Here is a 22,448-nt window from a genome sequence, read left to right as displayed (position 1 = left end):
TTATCTATCTTTATGGAGAGACACTTCTAGTGAACTGTGGACCCCGGTCCTTTCCTTTACACTAATAAATTCAACCGCTGCAATCTAGCTCCTATTACTTACTGTAAGCTCTGTTCTCTTTATTTATTGCAAACATCTCCTTCCGCTCGATACATTTAATCCTTTCTGTTCAGCGAAACCGGTGAGATTGACAACCTCAGTGAAAGTTGGGGCAAATTATTTTGGTTGTGTTGTGTGCAGGTTCCACGTTGTTGCTGACGACAGTAGTGTGCCCTGCCACTAGTCAGTTAGCAACACCTTCAGAAGTCACGCCTTTCTCCTACTGGTCGATTAAATCTTGGTTTCTTACTGAGGGAAAACTTGCTAATGTGCTCATCATACCTTTCTCTTGGGGTTCTCCAACGGTGTGCAATCTGCGCTCACCAAGGTCGAACCTCTACCTATGAAAATGGACTATGTACCCACTACCTATCAATAAAGAACTTTCTGTTCTTGTTTTAGATCTTGGATTAGATCTTGTGTGTTGAGAGTTTTGGACTGAGCTCTTGACAACCCCGTCCCTAGAGCGATATCTAGATTACGCCCCTAGAGCGATATCTAGCGCATCACGTTGAAGTGGTTCCTTCAACAATCGTGTTGTCCACATTGTAGCAACATAGTGGAGTTGTTCCTCCACAACATTGTGCTGCTTCATGATGTTCTTTGATCCGAAACTAAAGCCGTCTCAGTGTGGCATGTCGGTAGAGATCGAGACTTTGAGCCAGATACAAGAATCGTCTAAGACCTATAAACGATAATCGCCTCTAAGCTGCCCTGTGGTGCTAGTGTATTGTACCATCTCCCAAACGATTATTTTACGAGCAGCAAGTCAGAGCGTCGAGAACCAAAGGAGAACCGCTTGGGAGAATAACAAAAGTATACCTTTCGTCCACAACAAGGTGACTCTGTACTAGAAAGTTTTGCGGGCAACGAGGTTCCAGGTCACCAAGGAGAACAACCAACCGCAGGATTACATACGACAAATCGCCCTCATCAACGCATTTTGTCATTTTTCGACCGTGTCGATATCCTAAATAATTATTTTCCACAAAAATTCCAAGACGAGGTATCTGGAACCAACCGTTCTCAAATCGAAATTAAATGGGCTTGTATGCGTATCTTCCGATTTAATAAGCGATGGCGTACAATCAATAGATCGCTCGAAACAGTGGGCACGCATACTGATGAAAAGCGTGTAGGGTGAAACAAGAACTCCATCTAAAAGATAATATGTGAGATCATCATTTACCAGGTGCCCTTACTATTGCAGATGAGAAATCTAACAAAATACTTTCCAAAATCGCTCTTACCTGGACCCCGACGGTGCGGATGCACCGTGGCTTGAACGTAGGGCCAGGATGGAAAGCTGCATCCAGGGCGACTGGTTCACGCAGACGGGCAGCCAGCCAGCCGAGCCAAGCCCCACGACGTCGTCGTGAGAGCGAGCGTTCTCAGCACACCACCGATTCTCTCTCTCCCTCTCCTTGCTTGTTGTTGTCCTTTAAAGACCGACGCCCGACGCCCTGCTTTTCTTTTCTTTGTCTTACCCGTCTTCCGCCTCCGCCCCCGCCCCTGTTGGCCTCCTCCTCCTCGCGACTGCGTGCCAACAAACCACCTCCCAAAAGCCTCACGCGCCGTCCTCCTCCTCCCCCCGCCGCCCGCCGTCCTCCTCCGCTGCTCGTCCACCCCGCCCGCGCCTCGCCCTCTGAATCCGCGCCGCCGTCACCGCCCCAGATTCTCTTCCTCCCGGTCGTCGTCGTCCCGTGTCTTCCGTCTCCCTCTTCTCCACCGAGAACCGGCGGCCCCGAAACTTCGTCGAGCGGGTCCCCGCGGCGGCTCGGCTGCATGGAACCCGAGGTTTGTCGCTTCGCTTCGCTTCCGCTCTGTTTTTCTTTCCATGTTTACAACATTCGTCCTTGCTTGCCCGGGTGGCGGCTGCCGTTTCGGGTCATGCCCGTCGCGGTCCGCGGCCGCGCCGTGCCGCTACGGCACGCGTGCTCCTGCTTTCCGCCGCGCTGGTTTTCCTCCGTGATCACGTCACCTCCAGATTTCGGAGACGGCGTTTGCGTCCCTACGATACGACGTGCTCCGCTCGCGAGGAGGGCACGGGGGTTTGCTTTCTACGGCCGACGCGCCTTCTTGGCTGCTCCGGCCTCCACGCTCGGGTTCTCTGCGAGTCGGCCGTGCCCGTCGTCGCACTCCATGGGATGCGCGGCCGTCTGTTAGATTGGGTGGGTCAGGGTGGTGCCTGCCTGCCTGAGATTTGCAGGGCACGATTCGTGTGTTCGGGCTCCTCAGATTCGTAGGGTTGCTACCGGGTGCAGTGATTGTGAATTTGATTCTCTATTACATCGTCAGGTTCATGATATCTCCCAGCTAGTTATGGTGCAGTGATTAATTCCAGCAGCTGATTATATATTTTTTATACTGAGAAGAGATCCAATCTGTCTGTCACGACAGAGTTGCACTTATCTAACCAAAAAAATCTGTTTTATTCGAATTTGTGAATTATGCTTAGCTCTAGCTCTTCATCAGAAATAGTTAAACATCATAAGCATTGCCTGCATTGTCTGTCTGCAGTTGATATTGTAACGTGTGAATAGAATTGGTGGCTGCTGGGTGACATCGATTCTCATGGCCCTTGTTTGGATGCTGTTTCTTCTTCTAATCTCGCCATTGCCATATCTAAATTGACAAGTCTTTCGCAGACCATTTGGTGCAGCTTGGAACTTTACAAAGCTCTTTTTTTTTTTCAATTTTACTCAAAGACATTCCATGCAACATAAGCTACTTCAGTTTACATAATGCAGTTCGTCTAGTTGCAGTACTTATTTCTAATCCATTTGCTTGCTGTAGTAGGTAATGAATTGGCAATGCCATTTACTTTACCGTAGCATATAGTACATTACAGATGCTGCATATATCATGCATGTAGAGATTAAGAGATGCATGCAAGCTCTGTAAAAGATGAAAGCTCTCAGGCGTTCAATTCATACACAGCAGACCATATGCTGCTGATGCTCTCCCGTTTAATTCATGCTCCTAAATGCATAAAAAATAGTTATTTGTGTTGATGATGAATAATTCTTATTGTATCAGTTTGATGTTCCCTGACAACTGACCTTTTTTTTACTTCCATTTCTTAACAGATAGAGATAATTCAGGTAGAAGACAGTGGTGATGACCATTTGTCTTTACAAGATTCTCATGATTCGGATGTCAGCCTCGATGACCGACCAATAGCCCCATCTATAGGAAGTGCACATCAGGCAGAAATCCCCAATCTAGCCACAGAGGATGAACGCCGTCATCTTATGGCCAGCTCACTCTACACTCGCAAGTTTCATGTGTATGATGATCCTGGTTATGTTGCATCAGCTATACCAATCATACGGGGAAGCCATCCACAAAGTGAAGTCAATAAGAAGGAAGATATTACAAGTGAATGCGATTCACCATATCTGGATCCTCATGATGTGCTGCCAGTAGGTCAAACTGAATCTGCGAGCAATCCAGTCTCTGGTGAAAAGCCGGTTCTATGTTTCACTAGAAAATGCCGCAGCCTCCTCACTGACCAGACAATGGTGCATCAAAGAGAAAAAGAAAAAACTGCTTTACTTCCTGGCTTATCTTCCTCTGTTTGGAGTGATCTAGAGGAAGAATGCTTTCTTCTTGGACTGCACATTTTTGGTAAAGATCTCAACCTGTTGAGCAAGTTTGTAGGGAGTAAGACTGTGGCGGACATGCTTTCGTACTACTATGGGAGGTTCTACAACAGAGATGCGTACAAACGATGGTCGCACTGTAGAAAGACAAGAAGTACTAGATGTATTCTTGGGAAAAGCATTTTTACCGGTCGCCGGCAGCAGGAGCTTATATCTCGTTTGAAATCTAAATTATCCAAAGAATCTCATGATTCGTTAGTTGAGGTATGCATTTTGATAGAATGTTGATTTTAATTTCTCTCTCGCTTTTGTTAACCTTATCTCTCTCATGCTAAATTACTGCTGTGAACTGTTTTTTGGGATATGGAATAGTGCAAAATGTAAGTCTCTTCATGATTTGATAAGATTATATTGGTGTCACTAGAGATCTTACAGATTGGGGCACAATGCTCAGTGTAATATCAGAAGAGGACGACTAATTTCAGTTTCATGCTTCACTAGTTTTTCAGCATGATTCCCTGATCATGCTCATACCACCAACCTTTTTTCACACACAAAGTGTTTCCAAAATTAAATGATATAATTGTATCATCGTTCTATACATCATGGCTGAGAACTGAACTACTTTGAATATTGCAGGTTTTGAAGTCCTTCAGTGATGACTTGACATCTTTAGAGGAATGTGTCTTCACTCTAAAATCCACTATTGGTCTAGAAACTTTTGTTGATGTCATTGCGGTTGGTAAAGGGAAGGATGATTTGACGGGATTTGTTAAGGACACATCCAAAGCAAGCAAAGGTCTATCTGGTTCTGCCAACATGGCTAAAGGCGTAGATTGTTCCACGCTTGCTACAGAAGACATAATCAAGTTCTTAACAGGGGATTTCAGGAGAAGTAAGGCAAAATCAAATGATCTTTTTTGGGAAGCTGTCTGGCCCCGTTTGCTTGCAAGAGGGTGGCATTCAGAGCAGCCAAAAGACGTCCGCACAGCTAAGAATTGCCTTGTATTTATAGTGCCTGGTATCAAAAAATTCTCAAGAAAGAAGCTCACTAAAGGCGCGCACTATTTCGATTGTACCACTGACGTCCTTAAGAAAGTGGCAACAGATCCCTCTCTTCTTGAGCTAGAGATTGATAGTACAGATAATGGTGCATCAGCTCATAAAAATGCTAGGACAACAAGCCAAGATGGTCCTCTGAATGATGATATGGAGCTTCTGGTGTTCACAGTAATTGATACTAGCTTGGTCCAAGGGGAAGGGCCCTTCGAAGTGAGGGCACTGAGAAGCTTACCCGCTGATGCAGATATTAGTTCTGGACCTGCACAGTATTCAGATAATATGTCGAGTGACAGTTCCTCTCAGGAGCAATATAGTGGTGATAACATGTCAGATGACCAGGAATATCATGGACGAGAGTCAGCTCGTGCGAAAAACATCGAAATGGAATCAGTTTACGGTACAACCTCCCTGGTGAATTTGTTGCAAAGCATGGAGACTGCACCACGGTCTGTTTCTCCAGTTGATGGCCATTCTTCTGATGATCAGCACTCGGACATTTCTAATAGTAATGGTGACGAAGTAGATGTGGCATGCTTCTCTGCACTTGGAACGAAAGCTGGGAGACGTGTGTATTTATCCCCAAAGAGCAGAAGATTTGCTAGCTCTAGCAATGTCCATACCAGCCGGCACAGCTTTTCTTTCCGAAATGCTGATGATTTGGAGAGAAACAAATTGAAGCCTCTATCCGCTTCATTAAAGCCAACCGTTGTTGATCTTGGTGGTAGTTTCCAAACCAGAACATTCGAAAACTTCTCCACGAAAGGGAAGCCATGTGAGGAGATAGCAGATGTTGCAAAGTCTGCTACCAACGGCATATCACTTAATGTGGCCAATCTAAATGAGGACAAGTCATCAGAGGGAAAGTTTCATACAGTAGATGAGGCTAGCATGGAGACTTCGCTAGACAATCACAACTGCCTGCAGAAAAATGAAGGTGTAGCTACTTCCATTTCAAACAGCGAGATAGTTCCTGATGTTTTGGAGGCCATGGGGAAACATGATCTGACTGTCCAGCCAAGGCATGGAACCAGAACTCGGGCACCCACCGCAAGAGCTCTAGAAGCTGTTGCTCTTGGTCTCCTCGGAGGTACAAAGCGCAAGGGTGAAGCCGGAAGTCTGAGGACAAGAAGGCCTCCTCAGCGGGCTCGCAAGAACAAGGACTGAATTTGTACATCTCCAGTATGGTTACAGAGGAACCCATTTAGTTGGAGGCTGAAGTGCAATGATGAGCAGATCGGCTTGCATGGCTCGGGTATCTTTAAAGTGTGATCAAATAGCATCTTTCTGACGTTTCATGCGGTGATGGATTTCACAATGGGAGGTTCTCAACATCGGTCATCACATGGAATCTTCCAATCCATTTCATCTAGAGGACATCGACATTGCTTCATGTTCGAATGCATGCATTGGGTGATGACTATTCTACATATGCATGGTGCTCGGTGACACCTTGTTTCCCCTTCCTTTCTGGAAACTCGGATGCAAGGTGCGCGAGAAAGAGTTTGTAATTTTATCTTGTTTGTGCTTAGTTTAAAGGGGTTTCATGCCCATCAAGTTGTGCAAAACCAAAATTGTAATAGAGAAGAAAGATGAACATAATGTTGACCGGTTCATGTGTTTAATGGATACCTTTGATAGCTTCCTTGTAAGTGAAGGCAGCAGATAAAGGTACAGACAGAACTCAAGCTAGCCTCAAGTAACCTGTGGCTTTCAGGTTGGATGCGAAGAAGGATTGGGCGTTTGGCTATTGTTTTACGCGTATACTTTACTGCAAAAGCCTGCCTTGTATCCCACAGGCTTGGTAGGTAAAATGCTTGGAACATTTGGTCAAAATACATGTGCCTAGCCAACTAGCGGTGGTGGCTCCATACTAATTGATTTACCATACCGAGATTTGGATTTGTCACATGGCTACCAAGGAATTGACCAAGGAGAGCACTAGTCATGCTAATGCCAACGAAAAACGGAGTACCGTATATTTTATAGAGGGAGAGTCAACAAAATGGAGTAGCATATTATGTATAATGAGAGAGAGAGAGAGAGAGAGAGAGAGAGAGAGAGAGAAATTCAGTGCTGCTTTAATAAATCATGAGGTATATATACTGTATGTCCATGCACAAAGGGGAAAAAGGTGCACTCAAGAGAAGTCAAAGCCACGCAGAACTGAGAGACGTTGACAGCAAATACAAGTGTAGACGATCGTCTATTATGCATGCAAGTAGCAGGCATATATCTTCTCGAGTTTATGTCAAGCTCGGCGCACCGGCCGCATTGTTGTGTTCGTACATGTAGGGTACATCCCAGACGTAGACTGTTAGATAAAGCGGCTCCGAGCTGATATCCTTTAGACGCACATATATTTTCCTCCATCCAATATACCGATATATCGCTTTAAGAAACACGCAATAACCATGTCTAGCTTGCCAGTTGGACCATTTGACCTTTCAACAAAATCGACCACACCACAGGCAAAAAGATATGCCAAGTCCTTCCCTCTCCAAGTCAAAAATAAACCCAAAATAAAAGAAGTCCTTCCCTCTCAAACCCAACGTCCCCACCACACCGCGCACGTTTGCTCGACGAGTCGTCAGATCGGCTGAGTCGGTGGCGACGTTGGCGCAGCTGCCAGTCTTGAGGTTGAGGATCAAGGGACGCAGCGCCGACGAACACCGATGGGATATGTACTTTTGTAGCGGAGATAGTATGAACCTTTCCTCTAGCTGGAACGAGAGTGAAATACTGCTTGCTTTGGATCAATATAATGCCACTTACTATCACGAATTGAACTTCTTTTTTCTTGAGAGACAAGTGAAAGTTCTGTAATAATAAGCGCTGCAGATTTATCCAGAATCTCATCTATCTAACGGAGGGGTTAGTTGCCTCTCTGAAGTTGCTCCGTCTTTGTCTGTCAACATTGTTTAGAGCATCTCCAAAAAACGAATCTCAAAAAAGTGGGTTTGGAAGCCGAGAGGGAAGGTTTTGGGAATTCACATACCACAGGAGAAAGCTGCAGTCCCCAAATTTTGCAATTGACTACGTACCTATGAATATATGAATAAATCTATGACTACCATTAAACTATAAGTACTATAAATAAGGGTTCGGCTAACGCATTCGAACATAGAACATTTCACACATTAAAACAAAGAAATTCTACATAGTTCGATACTCCTACGATACATTTAAACATCGATCATACGTTATAGTTCGATAATCCTACCATCCCGGTCTCTATATTCGAACAAAGAAGCAACAAGAGACCTCCCCCGCACACTAGGCCATCCCAATCAACATCTCCATAGAATGGTTCTTTGGTGTCTTCCTCCTCTTCCTTCACATTCGAGGGGCCAACATCGTCTTGCTTCTTTTCCTCCTCGAGTTTCTTTCTTCTTTGTTGCGTCCCTCGCAACAAAGAACTCTAACTCCGCCTACATGTGCTCCAGATGAGCTTCTATGTACCTTGCCATGGCGAGCTCATCGGCCTCATGGGCAGCAAGCTGCCGCATGCGAGGCTGTGCTCCTTCCCTTCTTCACGGGTCATGAAGCGTACCTCAGGAACTAAGAAGTCCACTTCATGAAGGCTCTCCACATCCGGGAAGTTCAACTCCCGCTTCGGCCAGACAAAACTCCAAGCGGAGGCGTCATAGGCGCGGGCGGCTTATTATACCTTGCCGAATTTGCCAAGCCAAATCCACTTGTGGTCCGACATGATCTCCACCGCGTGCCGGCCGGACTCCCGTAGTTGAACGCCGCGGTAGCCGGTGGAGCTCTCGTTGTGGCGGCGGTGCAGAGGCATCTCCATGCGGCATAGACGGCAACGAAACAATACGTCGAGCACGTTCCGTGCGGTAGGGTGCGATATGCGGTGACATCGTAGCCGTGCAAGGCCCTCCCAACCTTCATTGGGCGACCACATACCTACTGAAGGTCTTCTATGTTGAGGCCGACAAATGTGGGTGGCGGAGTGCACCGGTCAATGACGTTGGAGTCCGAGAATCGTTGGAGGTTGTGGGAGGCGGCGAGGGAACTTCCCGCGTGGCAGCGACGATCGTGGGCGGCCGATATGAGGGAGGCAACGTGGTACCAACAACTAAGGGAGGTGGAACAACGGCGGAGCTCACAAATCGATCATCTCGTCATCTATGATGTGGCGGCGGTCCGAGCGAGATGACGACCCGATTTATGAAGAAAAAAACAACGGGGGTGGGGAATGGCGGCGAGAGGGAGGCGGGACAGCGAGGGAAGCCAACGACGGTCAGGTCTGGCTGGGGGATGGCAAGGAAGCAACAACGGTACTCAGGGGAGGAAGGTGGAAGGTTCAGTGCAGGCGGTTGGCGTCTCTCGCGTGGTAGCTAGGTTTTGGGAGGCCCCTCTCGAGTCCCTATATCAAGGGAGGCAAGGGGTATATCTTTCTCCCTCCCAAAAGAAATTAGGGATTGGAGCTGTTTTCTCCTTCATCCAGAGCACAATATTTACCCTTTTTCTTGAGACTTTAATGGTTTTTAGGGATTGGGACTGGTTTTTCTCCTTCTATGAAGATGCTCTAAGAGAGTGTGTTACGTAGTTATGCTGATCGTGCAAGGTTTTCTTGCCGAGCATGGTCAATTGGTCATAGACCACATGATGGAATTTTTTTTGAAGTTCCAAAAAGTTGACTATTCTTTTCTGAAGTAGTCTACACATTTAAAAGAAAACATTAATCCTGAATTCCAAAATAGAAGTTTTTTGGGGGTAAATAGGGAAGTGATTTCTAAACCAATAGATGACTATGATTTCACCAACAAAGTCAAAGAATATTGCGGCTTCGACATCGAAGTTGAAGGAGTCACGAAGACCTTGACTTCACCAATGAAGTCAAGGAAATGAAGAATCGTCCATAGGAGGATCTATGACTTGAAATTCATGCTAGAGTTTTGAAATTCATGCTAGAGTTTCGATCCGGGATTCAACCTTTTCTCGAGTTATCCATATGATTTCATCATTATGTCTTCATAATGAATATTGATGGGGTCTTGATGATGGATAGCTAATATCCTACCTCGGCGGTGTGTACCCCGCGTTGGCAAGGTGGGCCTGTACATTCATAGTCGAGAAGGTACTAGAAGGTCTATCCCAAAACCCTTCATAATTAACCGATGGGTTTAAAAATAATAACTTAAAGAACAAAATAGGAAACATGAAAACTTGCTCATGAGCATTCGACTTCCATTTGTGCGACTCAAGAACTTCGACATAGTTGAAGACGTTCACTCACCTATCCATGACTATATAAAGAGGACCCTCTAGAATACCAAGCAATCTAGATCTACATAACACTACCACATCTTCATCTAGTAACAAGTATCTATCAAGGGAACTGAACTACCTAAAAATATGCCCTAGAGGCAATCATGTGGCGATGGTATTTCCAAGTGTATTCATAAGTTATTATGTTTTCCTTAAACATCTGCAATGTTATGTATCACAAGATACGTGATTCACATGTGGAGCAACATACTATCTAATACTTATGCAAATTGTCCTGCTAGTCGATAAGAATAGGAAAACATATCATTGCCTAGTCTAGGACTCCAATTTTCATATGTTATGAGAATGGTGATGCCAATCTGATCGCACTAACTGTGGTAAAGGACTTCACCCAATCAAACATACAAAATTTAAGGTGCAAATCGCAAGTTGTCATTTTTTAGTCGCAAGTACAATGTATGTGCCATATTCTTGGACCCAGTGTCCTCACGAACCGAGTTGTGAACCTACTATAAAACACTACTCCGTATCTAGGTAGTTACGGAGGTATATTTTGGGTTAGTTGTGAAGAAAGTTGTGTGGGATTGTTTACCAAGATGGAATTTACCCCTGTAACTGGTAGTGATATTCTCTAATCCCTCTTGAGTGATTTCATTCAGGAAACATGTCTTTGTGACTCAGGTAGGATTAAACCTAGGACTCAAACTAAGAGTTTCTCATGTAAATCTATATCACAAGATTGAGAAGAGATGTCAAGTTACTAAAGGGATGACAAGTACATGGATATAACTTGGCAAGGTATATTGTGGGGTAAAGGGAATGTGCCATATGACACATTAACAAAGTCATCATGATGACTTTACGCACTCAGAAGTTGGCACATTTTGCAACAAACCACTATCAAATTTTTAAGCAAATATGCCACACATACGCAAGTATGAACCTCAAGATATACTACAAGGAGCAGCTGAAACTAGATCCGGGGAAGGAGGAGAGAAGAATCTAGAAGAAGAAGAGAAAAGCCAGGGCCTAGAGGGCATGGACAAGTGATACGTCTCCAACGTATCTATAATTTCTTATGTTCCATGCTAGTTTTATGACAATATCTACATATTTTATCCATACTTTATATCGTTTTGATGCATTTTCCGGAACTAACCTACTAACGAGATGCCGAAGTGCCAGTTCCTGTTTTCTGCTGTTTTTGGTTCCAGAAAGGCTGTTCGGGCAATATTCTCGGAATTCGACGAAACAAAAAACAAACATCTTATTTCACCGAGACGGACCAGAACACCGAAGGGGAGCCGGAGAGGAGACCCAGGGCCCCCACACCACACTGGGGCGCGGCCTGGAGGGGGGGGCGCGCCGCCCTATGGGATTATAAGACTAGCGCATGGTAGATAACGGATGTCAATTCTACAATTAATTCAAAATACAATTCAGACTATCTTCAGGATAATTAGTTTAAGTTTTAATCTAAATACTAATGAACTCCCACTTAATACAACAACCCTGTCACATCCCAAAAATTTCCAAATTTTGGAATGTGAAATAAAAATAAAATTTAAGCTTGGTTGGTTGTCTTGATTTAAAATTTACAATGAAATAATTTTTTTTTGTGTTACTTAAAACTATTTTCCAAAAATGGAGTTTTTAAATGCGTGCATTGCATTCATGAGCATCATGGCATCGTTGCATTTCCTAGGAAAAACTTGAATGAAATTTTAAATTTTGTTAAAGAAACCTAAAATCCGAAGTAATGCAAATAAAGCCATATAGGCCTATGTGCCAAATTCAATTTTTTTTAAATGTTTTAAAAGAGGTTCCAAAATATTCTTCATTGAATAAGGAATCCGCTGATATTTTATTTATATTTTACTTAATTTGAGTCACTTTCGATCAAATTCGGTTTTCAAATTATTTTCAAATTCTATTTTAGAAAGCTAAATATAAGAGAAGAAGAAAAAAAAAGAAGAGAGCGGGGCACCAGCCAAGCTACTCAATCGAGTTAGCCTGGCCAGGCCCGCACGCGCGCACGCCGCGACGTCAAGCAACGAGTAGCAGCACAGCAGTGTGCGTTTCCTGCGTCTTTCTTTTTCTTCTTATTTCTAACGCGGGATCCACTGCCATGTCATCATCTTCTTCAAAGCTGGATACGAACCGGAGGAGTTGCACGACGCTGCGTCTTTCAGTTTCTGTGTTTACTCTCTAATTGATTTCCGGCGATTTAAGCCATCATTTGACGCACCGTTTCTTCCTACTTAAGATTCATTCTCTTCTCTTCATTTCCCCCCAAACGGCACGCCTAAAGAGCCCCAGGCTGCTCGAATTTTGCGTCGCATGTCCACAGTACCGTCGCGGTAAATCGTCGATTGCGGTGAGTACGGTCCATCTTTTGATCTCTAGTTTCTTCCAAACATCCTATTTCTTCCGTGCGCATCTCTCAGACTTTGTTTCGTGAATTTTGATGCACCACAGCAACGACGCCACATTCGACCAACAATACAGTCCGCGGGAGTGTTTTTCCGGCGAGCGATTTGGGGAGAGCAGCGTGTCCGAATGGCCATCGTGTAGGCCTTCTGTGACACATCGACTTCAGAAGCCTCTTCAGCAACGTTCTCATCAACCTCTGTAGCCGCGCCTTGGTTTCCAACATCATCGAACATCTGTGCCAGTATCCTGTTCGTCTCCAATTGTTTCCATTCCTATATATACACTTAGTATCACAGTATCAGAATAGAATAATCTTTAATATGAGCCACGCTCTGATTTGATTAGTATGTTCCTACTAATTTACGTACAGAACCAGTGACACACACGACCACACGCGATATGTCTAAGTTGCTAGTGTATTTATTTTTTACTAATTCAGTTTTTACGTAAGTTTGAACAGATTAACGTAGAAACTTTAAAAATCCATATCTTTTGAACCACAGATCTAAATCACACAAATAGGATATCTACGTACTCACAAAATTTAATAGATTATATTAGTACAAATAAATTCAAATTTTGCATCATGTTTGTATACAGTTTTTACAGAAACTCAATTGAAGTATTTTAGCCTTATAAATAGTTCTACAAAATATATTTAAGTAATTCCTTTTGCTATTAGTAGCATTAGAACAAGAGAAACGTTTCCTATATCATTTCTTTGTATTATGTCGTTTAGCGTTAAAGCACTTTTCTAGAACAAGAAAATGTTTTCAATGATTTAATTCAACACTAAAATTTTACCATGGCATCATGCATATAGTTGAAAACCAGAGAACATGTTAAGTGTGTCGTTCATGTTTAATCCACATATTGCATACATATTTTATTTGTGGTTGTCTATATGTTGCTATGTGTTTATGGAGTGAAAATTTTGTTTGTAGATTGTGGTTGTGTACCAACTCCTCCTCTCACCAAGGCAAGTGACACACACCAAAAGTCCCAGTTTTAAATTCTTGCATAGTAGTGTTTTTATAGTAGACATGTCTAGGGTTTATGCTTTTTGCTTGCTATTAAATCCTAGTAGTCTAGCTACACCACTCCTAGACTCCCTTAGCCGCCATTAAATTTAGTTGTTACCTGCTATGCCATGGAAAATGTTTTGATAGAGGTTAAGAAAAAACAAGTAAGTTTAATGAATTACCTGGGTGAATGGTGGAGTTATGGAGAGGGTGGCTGTATCAGGGGGCAAGACCCTGGTGCTAGTGCACACTTACGGAAAGTCACCCAGGCTTAAAGAGATTGTAGACAACCTTGCTCATTAGCTTCACGTACAACCACATGCTACTATGGCTCTGGCTTGACAAAGTATGTTGTATGAACCCGGATCCTAGGGGCCAGGTGGTGGTAGAGGGATACTGTAGGTGTAACGTGGCCCTTAGGGAATGGTTCGGGTGATTGCACACAGAAGGTCTCGGCCACGGTCTGCACCTGTCCTTTGAGCAAAATGTGCATCGAGGTAGAAGGATTGACCTGGCCATGTGGGTAAAGGTACAACCTCTCGAGAGTGTAAAATCTAAGTACTTAGCCGTGTCCCCGGTTATGGACAACTTGAGCGAACTGACAAGTCCTTGTTCGAAGATCTCCTCATCCCAATTTCTTAAATAAAATTTGAATGGGTGAACAAGGGTAGGAAGGTACATTGGGGCTTTACCAATGCTACTGTTAATTTGGTACATTGGGGTTTTACCAATGTTACTGCTAATTAGATTGAAAGAAAATATTTTGATAAATGTTAGGGAAAAGTTGGCTTTATGCAAAATGAACCTGAGCTCTACCTGCCAGATGTGCACGTAGGTGTAGGATGCCATTTGAGTCCACCATAGTGTCATCTTGCCAATACAATTCAAATGTATTGACCATTCGTGGCTGTAACTTTTCATGTTGCAGATGTTTTGAAAGACGAGTGAGTTACGATGGTTAGGGTTACGAGTCTATCCTTAACATGCTCGCCTGTGGCACATGAAGACGAAGGACTCCATGCTGTCTATGTTTATTCGTTGTGAAACTCTGGTGATATGCTAGCCTTGTGCTATGCAATTTGTATTCCTTTATATAAATTCTGGATCATGCGATGTAATAAAGACCTTTGTTTCTTGGTATTACATCTTGTACTGTGTGTGCTAGCGATTGATCCAGGGACTAGCACAGATACGCACAGAGATCGGCACCCTAAAAAGGTGAGGTCGCTACAGATGGTATCAGAGCATTGTGTTGACCGTAGGTTCGTGACCCTAGGTTTGGATTATAAATAGGAAGACCTTAGGATGAAAAATCTATCTAATATTATCTCTGTTAAAATGTTGTTTGCCTTGTGAACTTCTAGTATTCTCACCTACTTCACCTTCAAAAGAATTTCCTCTTACCTTAGATATCCTTCCTCTAGAAAACACATCAATAGAGGATTGATGATGACCTTGTGCCTGAAGTGAGAGGTTGATGCTTCACATGATATTCTTCGACTCTGCTAGAAGTGTTACATGGAAGACCAACAAAGATTTGATGAAGGACTGTGATGCAAATTACACAACACCCAAAGATACATCAAAGGAGTAGAGGAGGAACTTGAAGCACTAAAGATAGATATAGAAAAGACCACCATTAATTCTAGTTTATAAGGCCAACAATATCGCAATGATGTTTGTGATCATACCAAATTGTGGTATGACCATGCTAGTTTATTTGGGTTTGAACCATGTTTCTTGATGTTTGTTAGATGATTGTTGTTTGCTGAATTGTTTTGATCTGCTGTGTTTGGGTAGGAATTCTCTCTTAGAATCTTTCTATCTATTCTCATCTATATCCAATCCAGCAAATGTTTTCTCGGCAAATCACCATGAAGACATCATTAGTGAAACCAACCATGATGGTTCCCATCAAGATGAAGAAGGATATGGTGTGAGATACGCAAAACCGTAGTTAAGGATCGCTAGAAATGTTTTCAAAACAGTTTAATAATGGGGATTGAAACATTGATTCAATTCTCCATGAAATCTTTTTTTATCAAATTTGTGAGGTCGACTAAGAGTTAGAATGCGAGATGAACCAAACTGAATACAAGGTAACGATTGGGTCCGACATGGATTGGCCCCCAAGACGACTACTCATATTGTTCGCTCTTGTTACGAGGAATGGTAAATCTAGAGAGACATACCTACAAGTGAGACGTCAATGATAAGCCTAAACCTTAGGGTGGAGAAATATTATACCCTAATAGTATGGCAAGTGTTGCCAAACGTAGGAATACGGTGAGTTTGAAGGTCTGTCACTTATTGCAGAGTAGTGGAAGATTGCCGAAGACACCAACAAGCAAGGTATGAGGAATGTCGTGAAATCCTCTCATCCTAGTCTCTTGATTGACCCAAAGAGTGAGCCTCGGTGTTAAAGTAGTCAACAACCAACCATCTGGATTAGAGGACCTACTACGAGGAAAAACCTACTCAAATTACCTGGAAGAGATATGTTGTTCGCTATATGTAAACAACCTCTATTGGAGGTTAGAAGCCATACATATTTCAAGAGACGACCCTGTGACAAGTCATATCCTCAGATGTGCCAAGTCATACCTAAGATGAACTTAGCCTAAACCCAAGACCTAGTCTAGCTACAAAAGTTTCTTTTAAAGGTGGTAGCCACCCCAACATGTCCCAAACCCATCTTTCTTTCTAGCCTTTCTCGAATCTCGGGGACGAGATTCCTTTTAAGGGTGGTAGTCTGTCACATCACAAAAATTTCCAAATTTTGGAATGTGAAATAAAAATAAAATTTAAAGTTGGTTGGTTGTCTTGATTTAAAATTTACAATGAAATAATTTTTTTTTGTGTTACTTAAAATTATTTTCCAAAAATGGAGTTTTTAAATGCGTGCATTGCATTCATGAGCATCATGGCATCGTTGCATTTCCTAGGAAAAACTTGAATGAAATTTTAAATTTTGTTAAAGAAACCTAAAATCCGAAGTAATGCAAATAAAGCCATATAGGCCTATGTGCCAAATTCAATTTTTTTTAAAATATTTTAAAAGTGGTTCCAAAATATTCTTCATTGAATAAGGAATCCGCTGATATTTTATTTATATTTTACTTAGTTTGAGTCACTTTTGATCAAATTCCGTTTTCAAATTATTTTCAAATTCTATTTTAGAAAGCTAAATAAAGTAGAAGAGAAGAAGAAAAAAAAAGAGAGCGGGGCACCAGCCAAGCTACTCAATCAAGTTAGCCTGGCCAGGCCCGCACGCGCGCACGCCGCGACGTCAAGCAACAGCGCAGCAGTGTGCGTTTCCTGCGCCTTTCTTTTTATTCTTATTGCTAACGCGGTCATCATCTTCTTCAAAGCTGGATACGAACCGGAGGAGTTGCACGACGCTGCGTCTTTCAGTTTCTATGTGTTTACTCTCTAATTGATTTCCGGCGATTTAAGCCACCATTTGACGCACCGTTTCTTCCTACTTAAGATACATTCTCTCCTCTTCATTTCCCCCCAAACGGCACGCCTAAAGAGCCCCAGGCTGCTCGAATTTTGCGTGGCATGTCCATAGTACCGTCGCGGTAAATCGTCGATTGCGGTGAGTACGGTCCATCTTTTGATCTCTAGTTTTTTCCAAACATCCTATTTCTTCCGTGCGCATCTCTCAGACTTTGTTTCGTGAATTTTGATGCACCACAGCAACGACGCCACATTCGACCAACAGTACGGGAGTGTTTTTCCGGCGAGCGATTTCGGGAGAGCAGCGTGCCCGAACGGCCATCGTGTAGGCCTTCTGTGACACATCGACTTCGGAGACCTCTTCAGCAACGTTCTCATCAACCTCTGTAGCCGCGCCGTCGTTTCCGACATCATCGAACATCTGTGCCGGTATCCTGTTCGTCTCCAATTGTTTCCATTCCTATATATACACTTAGTATCACAGTATCAGAATAGCATAATCTTTAATATGAGCCACGCTCTGATTTGATTAGTATGTTCCTACTAATTTACGTACATAACCAGTGACACACACGACCACACGCGATATGTCTAAGTTGCTAGTGTATTTTTTTTTACTAATTCAGTTTTTACGTAAGTTTGAACAGATTAACGTAGAAACTTTAAAAATCCATATCTTTTGAACCACATATCTAAATCACACAAATAGGATATCTACGTACTCACAAAATTTAATAGATTATATTAGTACAAATAAATTCAAATTTTGCATCATGTTTGTATACAGTTTTTACAGAAACTCAATTGAAGTATTTTGGCCTTATAAATAGTTCTACAAAATATATTTAAGTAATTCTTTTTGCTATTAGCAGAGAATTTAACCCTCTGTACAGTAGCATTAGAACAAGAGAAACGTTTCCTATATCATTTCTTTGTATTATGTCGTTTAGCGTTAAAGCACTTTTCTAGAACAAGAAAATGTTTTCAATGATTTAATTCAACACTAAAATTTTGCCAATAGTTGAAAACCAGAGAACATGTTAAGTGTGTCGTTCATGTTTAATCCACATATTGCATACATATTTTATTTGTGGTTGTCTATATGTTGCTATGTGTTTATGAAGTGAAAATTTTGTTTGTAGATTGTGGTTGTGCTGATTGCAACGAGTGTTTCTGCGAAGAGTGTACCAACTCCTCCTCTCACCAAGGCAAGTGACACACACACCAAAAGTCTCAGTTTTAAATTCTTGCATAGTAGTGTTTTTATAGTAGACATGTCTAGGGTTTATGCTTTTTGCTTGCTATTAAATCCTAGTAGTTTAGCTACACCACTCCTAGACTCTCTTAGCCGCCATTAAATTTAGTTGTTACCTGCTATGCCATGGAAAAGGTTTTGATAGAGGTTAAGGAAAAACAACTAAGTTTAATGAATTACCTGGGTGAATGGTGGAGTTATGGAGAGGGTGGCTGTATCAGGGGACAAGACCCTGGTGCTAGTGCACACTTGCGGAAAGTCACCCAGGCTTAAAGAGATTGTAGACAACCTTGCTCATTAGCTTCCCGTACAACCACATGCTACTATGGCTCTGGCTTGACAAAGTATGTTGTATGAACCCGGATCCTAGGGGCCAGGTGGTGGTAGAGGGATACTGTAGGTGTAACGTGGCCCTTAGGGAATGGTTCGGGTGATTGCACACAGAAGGTCTCGGCCACAGTCTGCACCTGTCCTTTGAGCAAAATGTGCATCGAGGTAGAAGGATTGACCTGGCCATGTGGGTAAAGGTACAACCTCTCGAGAGTGTAAAATCTAAGTACTTAGCCGTGTCCCCAGTTATGGACAACTTGAGCTAACTGACAAGTCCTTGTTCGAAGATCTCCTCATCCCAATTTCTTAAATAAAATTTGAATGGGTGAACAAGGGTAGGAAGGTACATTGGGGCTTTACCAATGCTAATGTTAATTTGGTACATTGGGGTTTTACCAATGTTACTACAAATTAGATTGAAAGAAAATGTTTTGATAAATGATAGGGAAAAATTGGCTTTATGCAAAATGAACCTGAGCTCTACCTGCCAGATGTGCACGTAGGTGTAGGATGCCATTTGAGTCCACCATAGTGTCATCTTGCCAATACAATTCAAATGTATTAACCATTCGTGGCTGTAACTTTTCATGTTGCAGATGTTTTGAAAGACGAGTGAGTTATGATGGTTAGGGTTACGAGTCTATCCTCAGACTCCATGCTGTATATGTTTATTCGTTGTGAAACTCTGATGATATGCTAGCCTTGTGCTATGCAATTTGTATTCCTTTATATAAATTCTGGATCATGCGATGTAATAAAGACCTTTGTTTCTTGGTATTACGTCTTGTACTGTGTGTGCTAGCGATTGATCCAAGGACTAGCACAGATACGCACAGAGATCGGCACCCTAAAAAGGTGAGGTCGCTACAAACCCTCATAGTTGTTTAGTGGCACACGATTCATATTCCCTACACCAAGTACGATCATCACGTGAGATGATGTAACTTCAATGGTGAACATCAACATGTTGATCATATCATCCATATGACTCGTGTTCAACATTTCGGTTTCCTGTGTTCCGAGGCCATGTCTGTACATGCTAGGCTCGTCAAGCAAACCCAAGTATTTCTACATATGCAACATGGCTTACACCCGTTGTATGTGAACGTAGAATCTATCACATCCGATCACCACGAGATGCTTCAAAACGATGAACTTTTGCAATGGTGCATACGAGGGAAGAACACTTTATTATCTTGATATTAATGTGAGGGATCATCCTATAATGCTACCGTCGCGATCTAAGCAAAATAAGATGCATAAAAGGATAAACATCACATGCATGGATAATGTGATATGATATTGCCTTTTCTTCTTGTGCCTTTGATCTCCATCTCCAAAACACATGAGCATGATCTCCATCATCACCAGCATTGCACCAAGGTCCATGGAGCCGCTTCATGGTTATCCACCATCCATAGCAACTATTACAACTACTAACTCATAGTAATGAAATAAGCTAGTGATTGGCACGCGGGTCATGAAATAATAAAGACAACCATTAGGCTCCTGTCGGTTGCCACATTACAATAAGGATCATCTCTTACACCAAATATAAACATAATCACATAATGACCATATCACATCACATGCCCCTGCAAAAACAAGTTAGACGCCTCTAATTTTCTTTGCATGTTTTAGGTGGCTTGGGGCTTTCGAATAAGATCCGATCTTACCTACGAACAAGAACAACAATGCTGATACAAGTGTTGTCAAGTGCAGATTGTAAATTGGATCTTAACTATCGTGAGAGAAACAGACACCCGCTGAGCTACTTATGCAATACAAGTCGCATGTCAAGCGTGGAGCAAGTCTCATGAATGCGGTCATATAAGGTTAGCCCGGGCCGCTTCATCCCCCTATCCCGCAAGATGCAAAGTACACGAAAAACAAACGATAACAAAAGCATCAACGCCCACAAAACCATTGTGTTCTACTCGTGCAACAAATCTACGCATAGGCACGGCTCTGCTACCACTGTAGGGCTCATTACATGGAAAACAAAAACTTCTACAGCAAAGACGAATAAAACCAAGATCCAATCTATGGAAAAGACAAGATTTAATCTATGAGATCGGAGCAACGAGATAGATGAGAAACAAACCCTCATAGATCCAAAGCCTTAACGAGATCAGATCTCGTGGTTGATGAAGACGATCCTTTCGGTGCTGCAATCCGGTAGCACATCTGTACTCAGTCACGCGTACGGTGTCGATGAAGTTCTTGCTCTCCCCGTTCCAGCGGGCAGCGGAGGAGTAGATCCCCTCGGAATCCCAGCAGCACGACGGCGTGGTGGTGGTGGTGGAGGAGAATTCCTGCAGGGCTTCGCCTAAGCCGGAGCAGGAGAAACTGGGAGGGAGGAGAGGTGGCAGTTTAGGGTTGCGTGCGGAGCAGCTATGGCCAGCCAACCCATCCCTCTATATATAGTCGAGGGGTAGGGTTAGGGTTTCCCAAAACCCATCTAGGCTCGACACCAGGTGGGCCTAGACCATGCATGGGTGCGGCCTGGGGTGGGTGGTCTGGCCCACTCCCGGCCTTTCTCCGTCTCCCCTTTTGACTTCGTCCGTGTGACAGAAAAATAGGAACTTATGTTTTTTGTTTTGTCCAATTCCGAGAATATTTCCAGAACAACTTTTCCGAAATACAAAACAGCAGAATTCTTCCAGAACAATTCCAAAACATCACTTGCCTCCGGACCATTCCGGACCTCCTCGTGATGTCCTGGATCCCATCCGAGACTCCGAACAATATTCGGTCTCCATCTCATATTCCGTATCTACTAAACAACATCGAACCTTAAGCGTGTCACCCTACGGTTCGTGAACTATGCAGACATGATCAAGACCCCTCTCCGATCAATAACCAATAGCGGTACCTGGAGATCCATAATGGCCCCCACATATTCAACGATGAATTCCTGATCGAATGAACCATTCATATGATACCGATTCCCTTTGTCGCGCGATACTTTACCTATCCGAGGTTCGATCATCGGTATCTCTATACCTAGTTCAACCTCGTTACCGATAAGTACTCTTTACTCGTACCGTGGTATGTCATCCCTTGTGACCTAGTCACATGCTTGCAAGCTAATTGAATGACATTCCACCGAGAGGGCCCAGAGCATATCTATCCGTCATCAGGATGGACAAATCCCACTCTTGATCCATATGCCTCAACTCATACTTTCCGAATACTTAATCCCATCTTTATAACCACCCATTTACGAAGTGGCGTTTGATGTAATCAAAGTACCCATCCGGTGTAAGTGATTTACATGATCTCATGGTCAAAGGATTATGTTACTATTTTTTTGGAGCAACCGGCAGGAGCACTGCCTTTTCATTAAGAAGAGGGAAATTTGGTCAGTTTATAAGGAAAACTGACCGAAAACCGTACAACCCAAACGCCACAAACCGGCCCCGGGGCCGCGCACCACACGAGCCGACGACACACCCGCCCTAGCAAGAAGTGGCAGCAATCAAAACAGAAAGCTCCCGAAGCCACCGCTCCGACGTCCACACCGGTCCCGAGACCGCGCACACTGGTGATAACAGGAAAACACGCAAACACAACACACCGGCCCCGAGGCCGCGCACGCTACGAGCCGACGACACTTCAGCCCAAGCTAGAAGGGGCGACACTCAAAGAAAGGAGAGTTCCGGAGCCGCCGCTCCAGCGTCCACACCGGTCCCGAGACCGCGCACCAGTCTGGCTGGCAAGGCAGATACCACACAAAGCATGCCAAAACTTGCCTAGCGGAGTACCAGACCTCCAAGGCATCGCCCTGTAACACCCCAAATTTCAATAAAAAGAAAGTTAGAGAATTCCAGAAAACAAAATTTCAAACCAACAAAAAACTTTTCTATTTGCATATAGTACCATGCATAGGACTTGTGCATTTGAGTGATATGCCATGATGATTGCTTTTAC

General features: G+C 43.2%; 1 protein-coding gene across 1 annotated transcript; it reads left to right on the top strand.

The window, feature by feature from the left end:
- The first annotated feature begins 1,863 nt into the window (after positions 1 to 1,863).
- LOC124681270 lies at positions 1,864 to 6,366 on the top strand. Its single transcript, XM_047216203.1, has 3 exons — positions 1,864 to 1,896; positions 3,189 to 3,968; positions 4,344 to 6,366. The coding sequence occupies exons 1-3, from the start codon at positions 1,885 to 1,887 to the stop codon at positions 5,928 to 5,930; spliced, it is 2,379 nt and encodes a 792-aa protein (XP_047072159.1). The 5' UTR covers positions 1,864 to 1,884; the 3' UTR covers positions 5,931 to 6,366.
- The last annotated feature ends 16,082 nt before the right edge of the window (positions 6,367 to 22,448 follow it).

This window comes from Lolium rigidum, unplaced genomic scaffold, assembly GCF_022539505.1.
Source record: "Lolium rigidum isolate FL_2022 unplaced genomic scaffold, APGP_CSIRO_Lrig_0.1 contig_38261_1, whole genome shotgun sequence".
NCBI classification, from domain to species: Eukaryota; Viridiplantae; Streptophyta; class Magnoliopsida; order Poales; family Poaceae; genus Lolium; species Lolium rigidum.
Note: the sequence above shows the minus strand (reverse complement) of the source record. Positions and strands in the feature narration are given on the sequence as shown.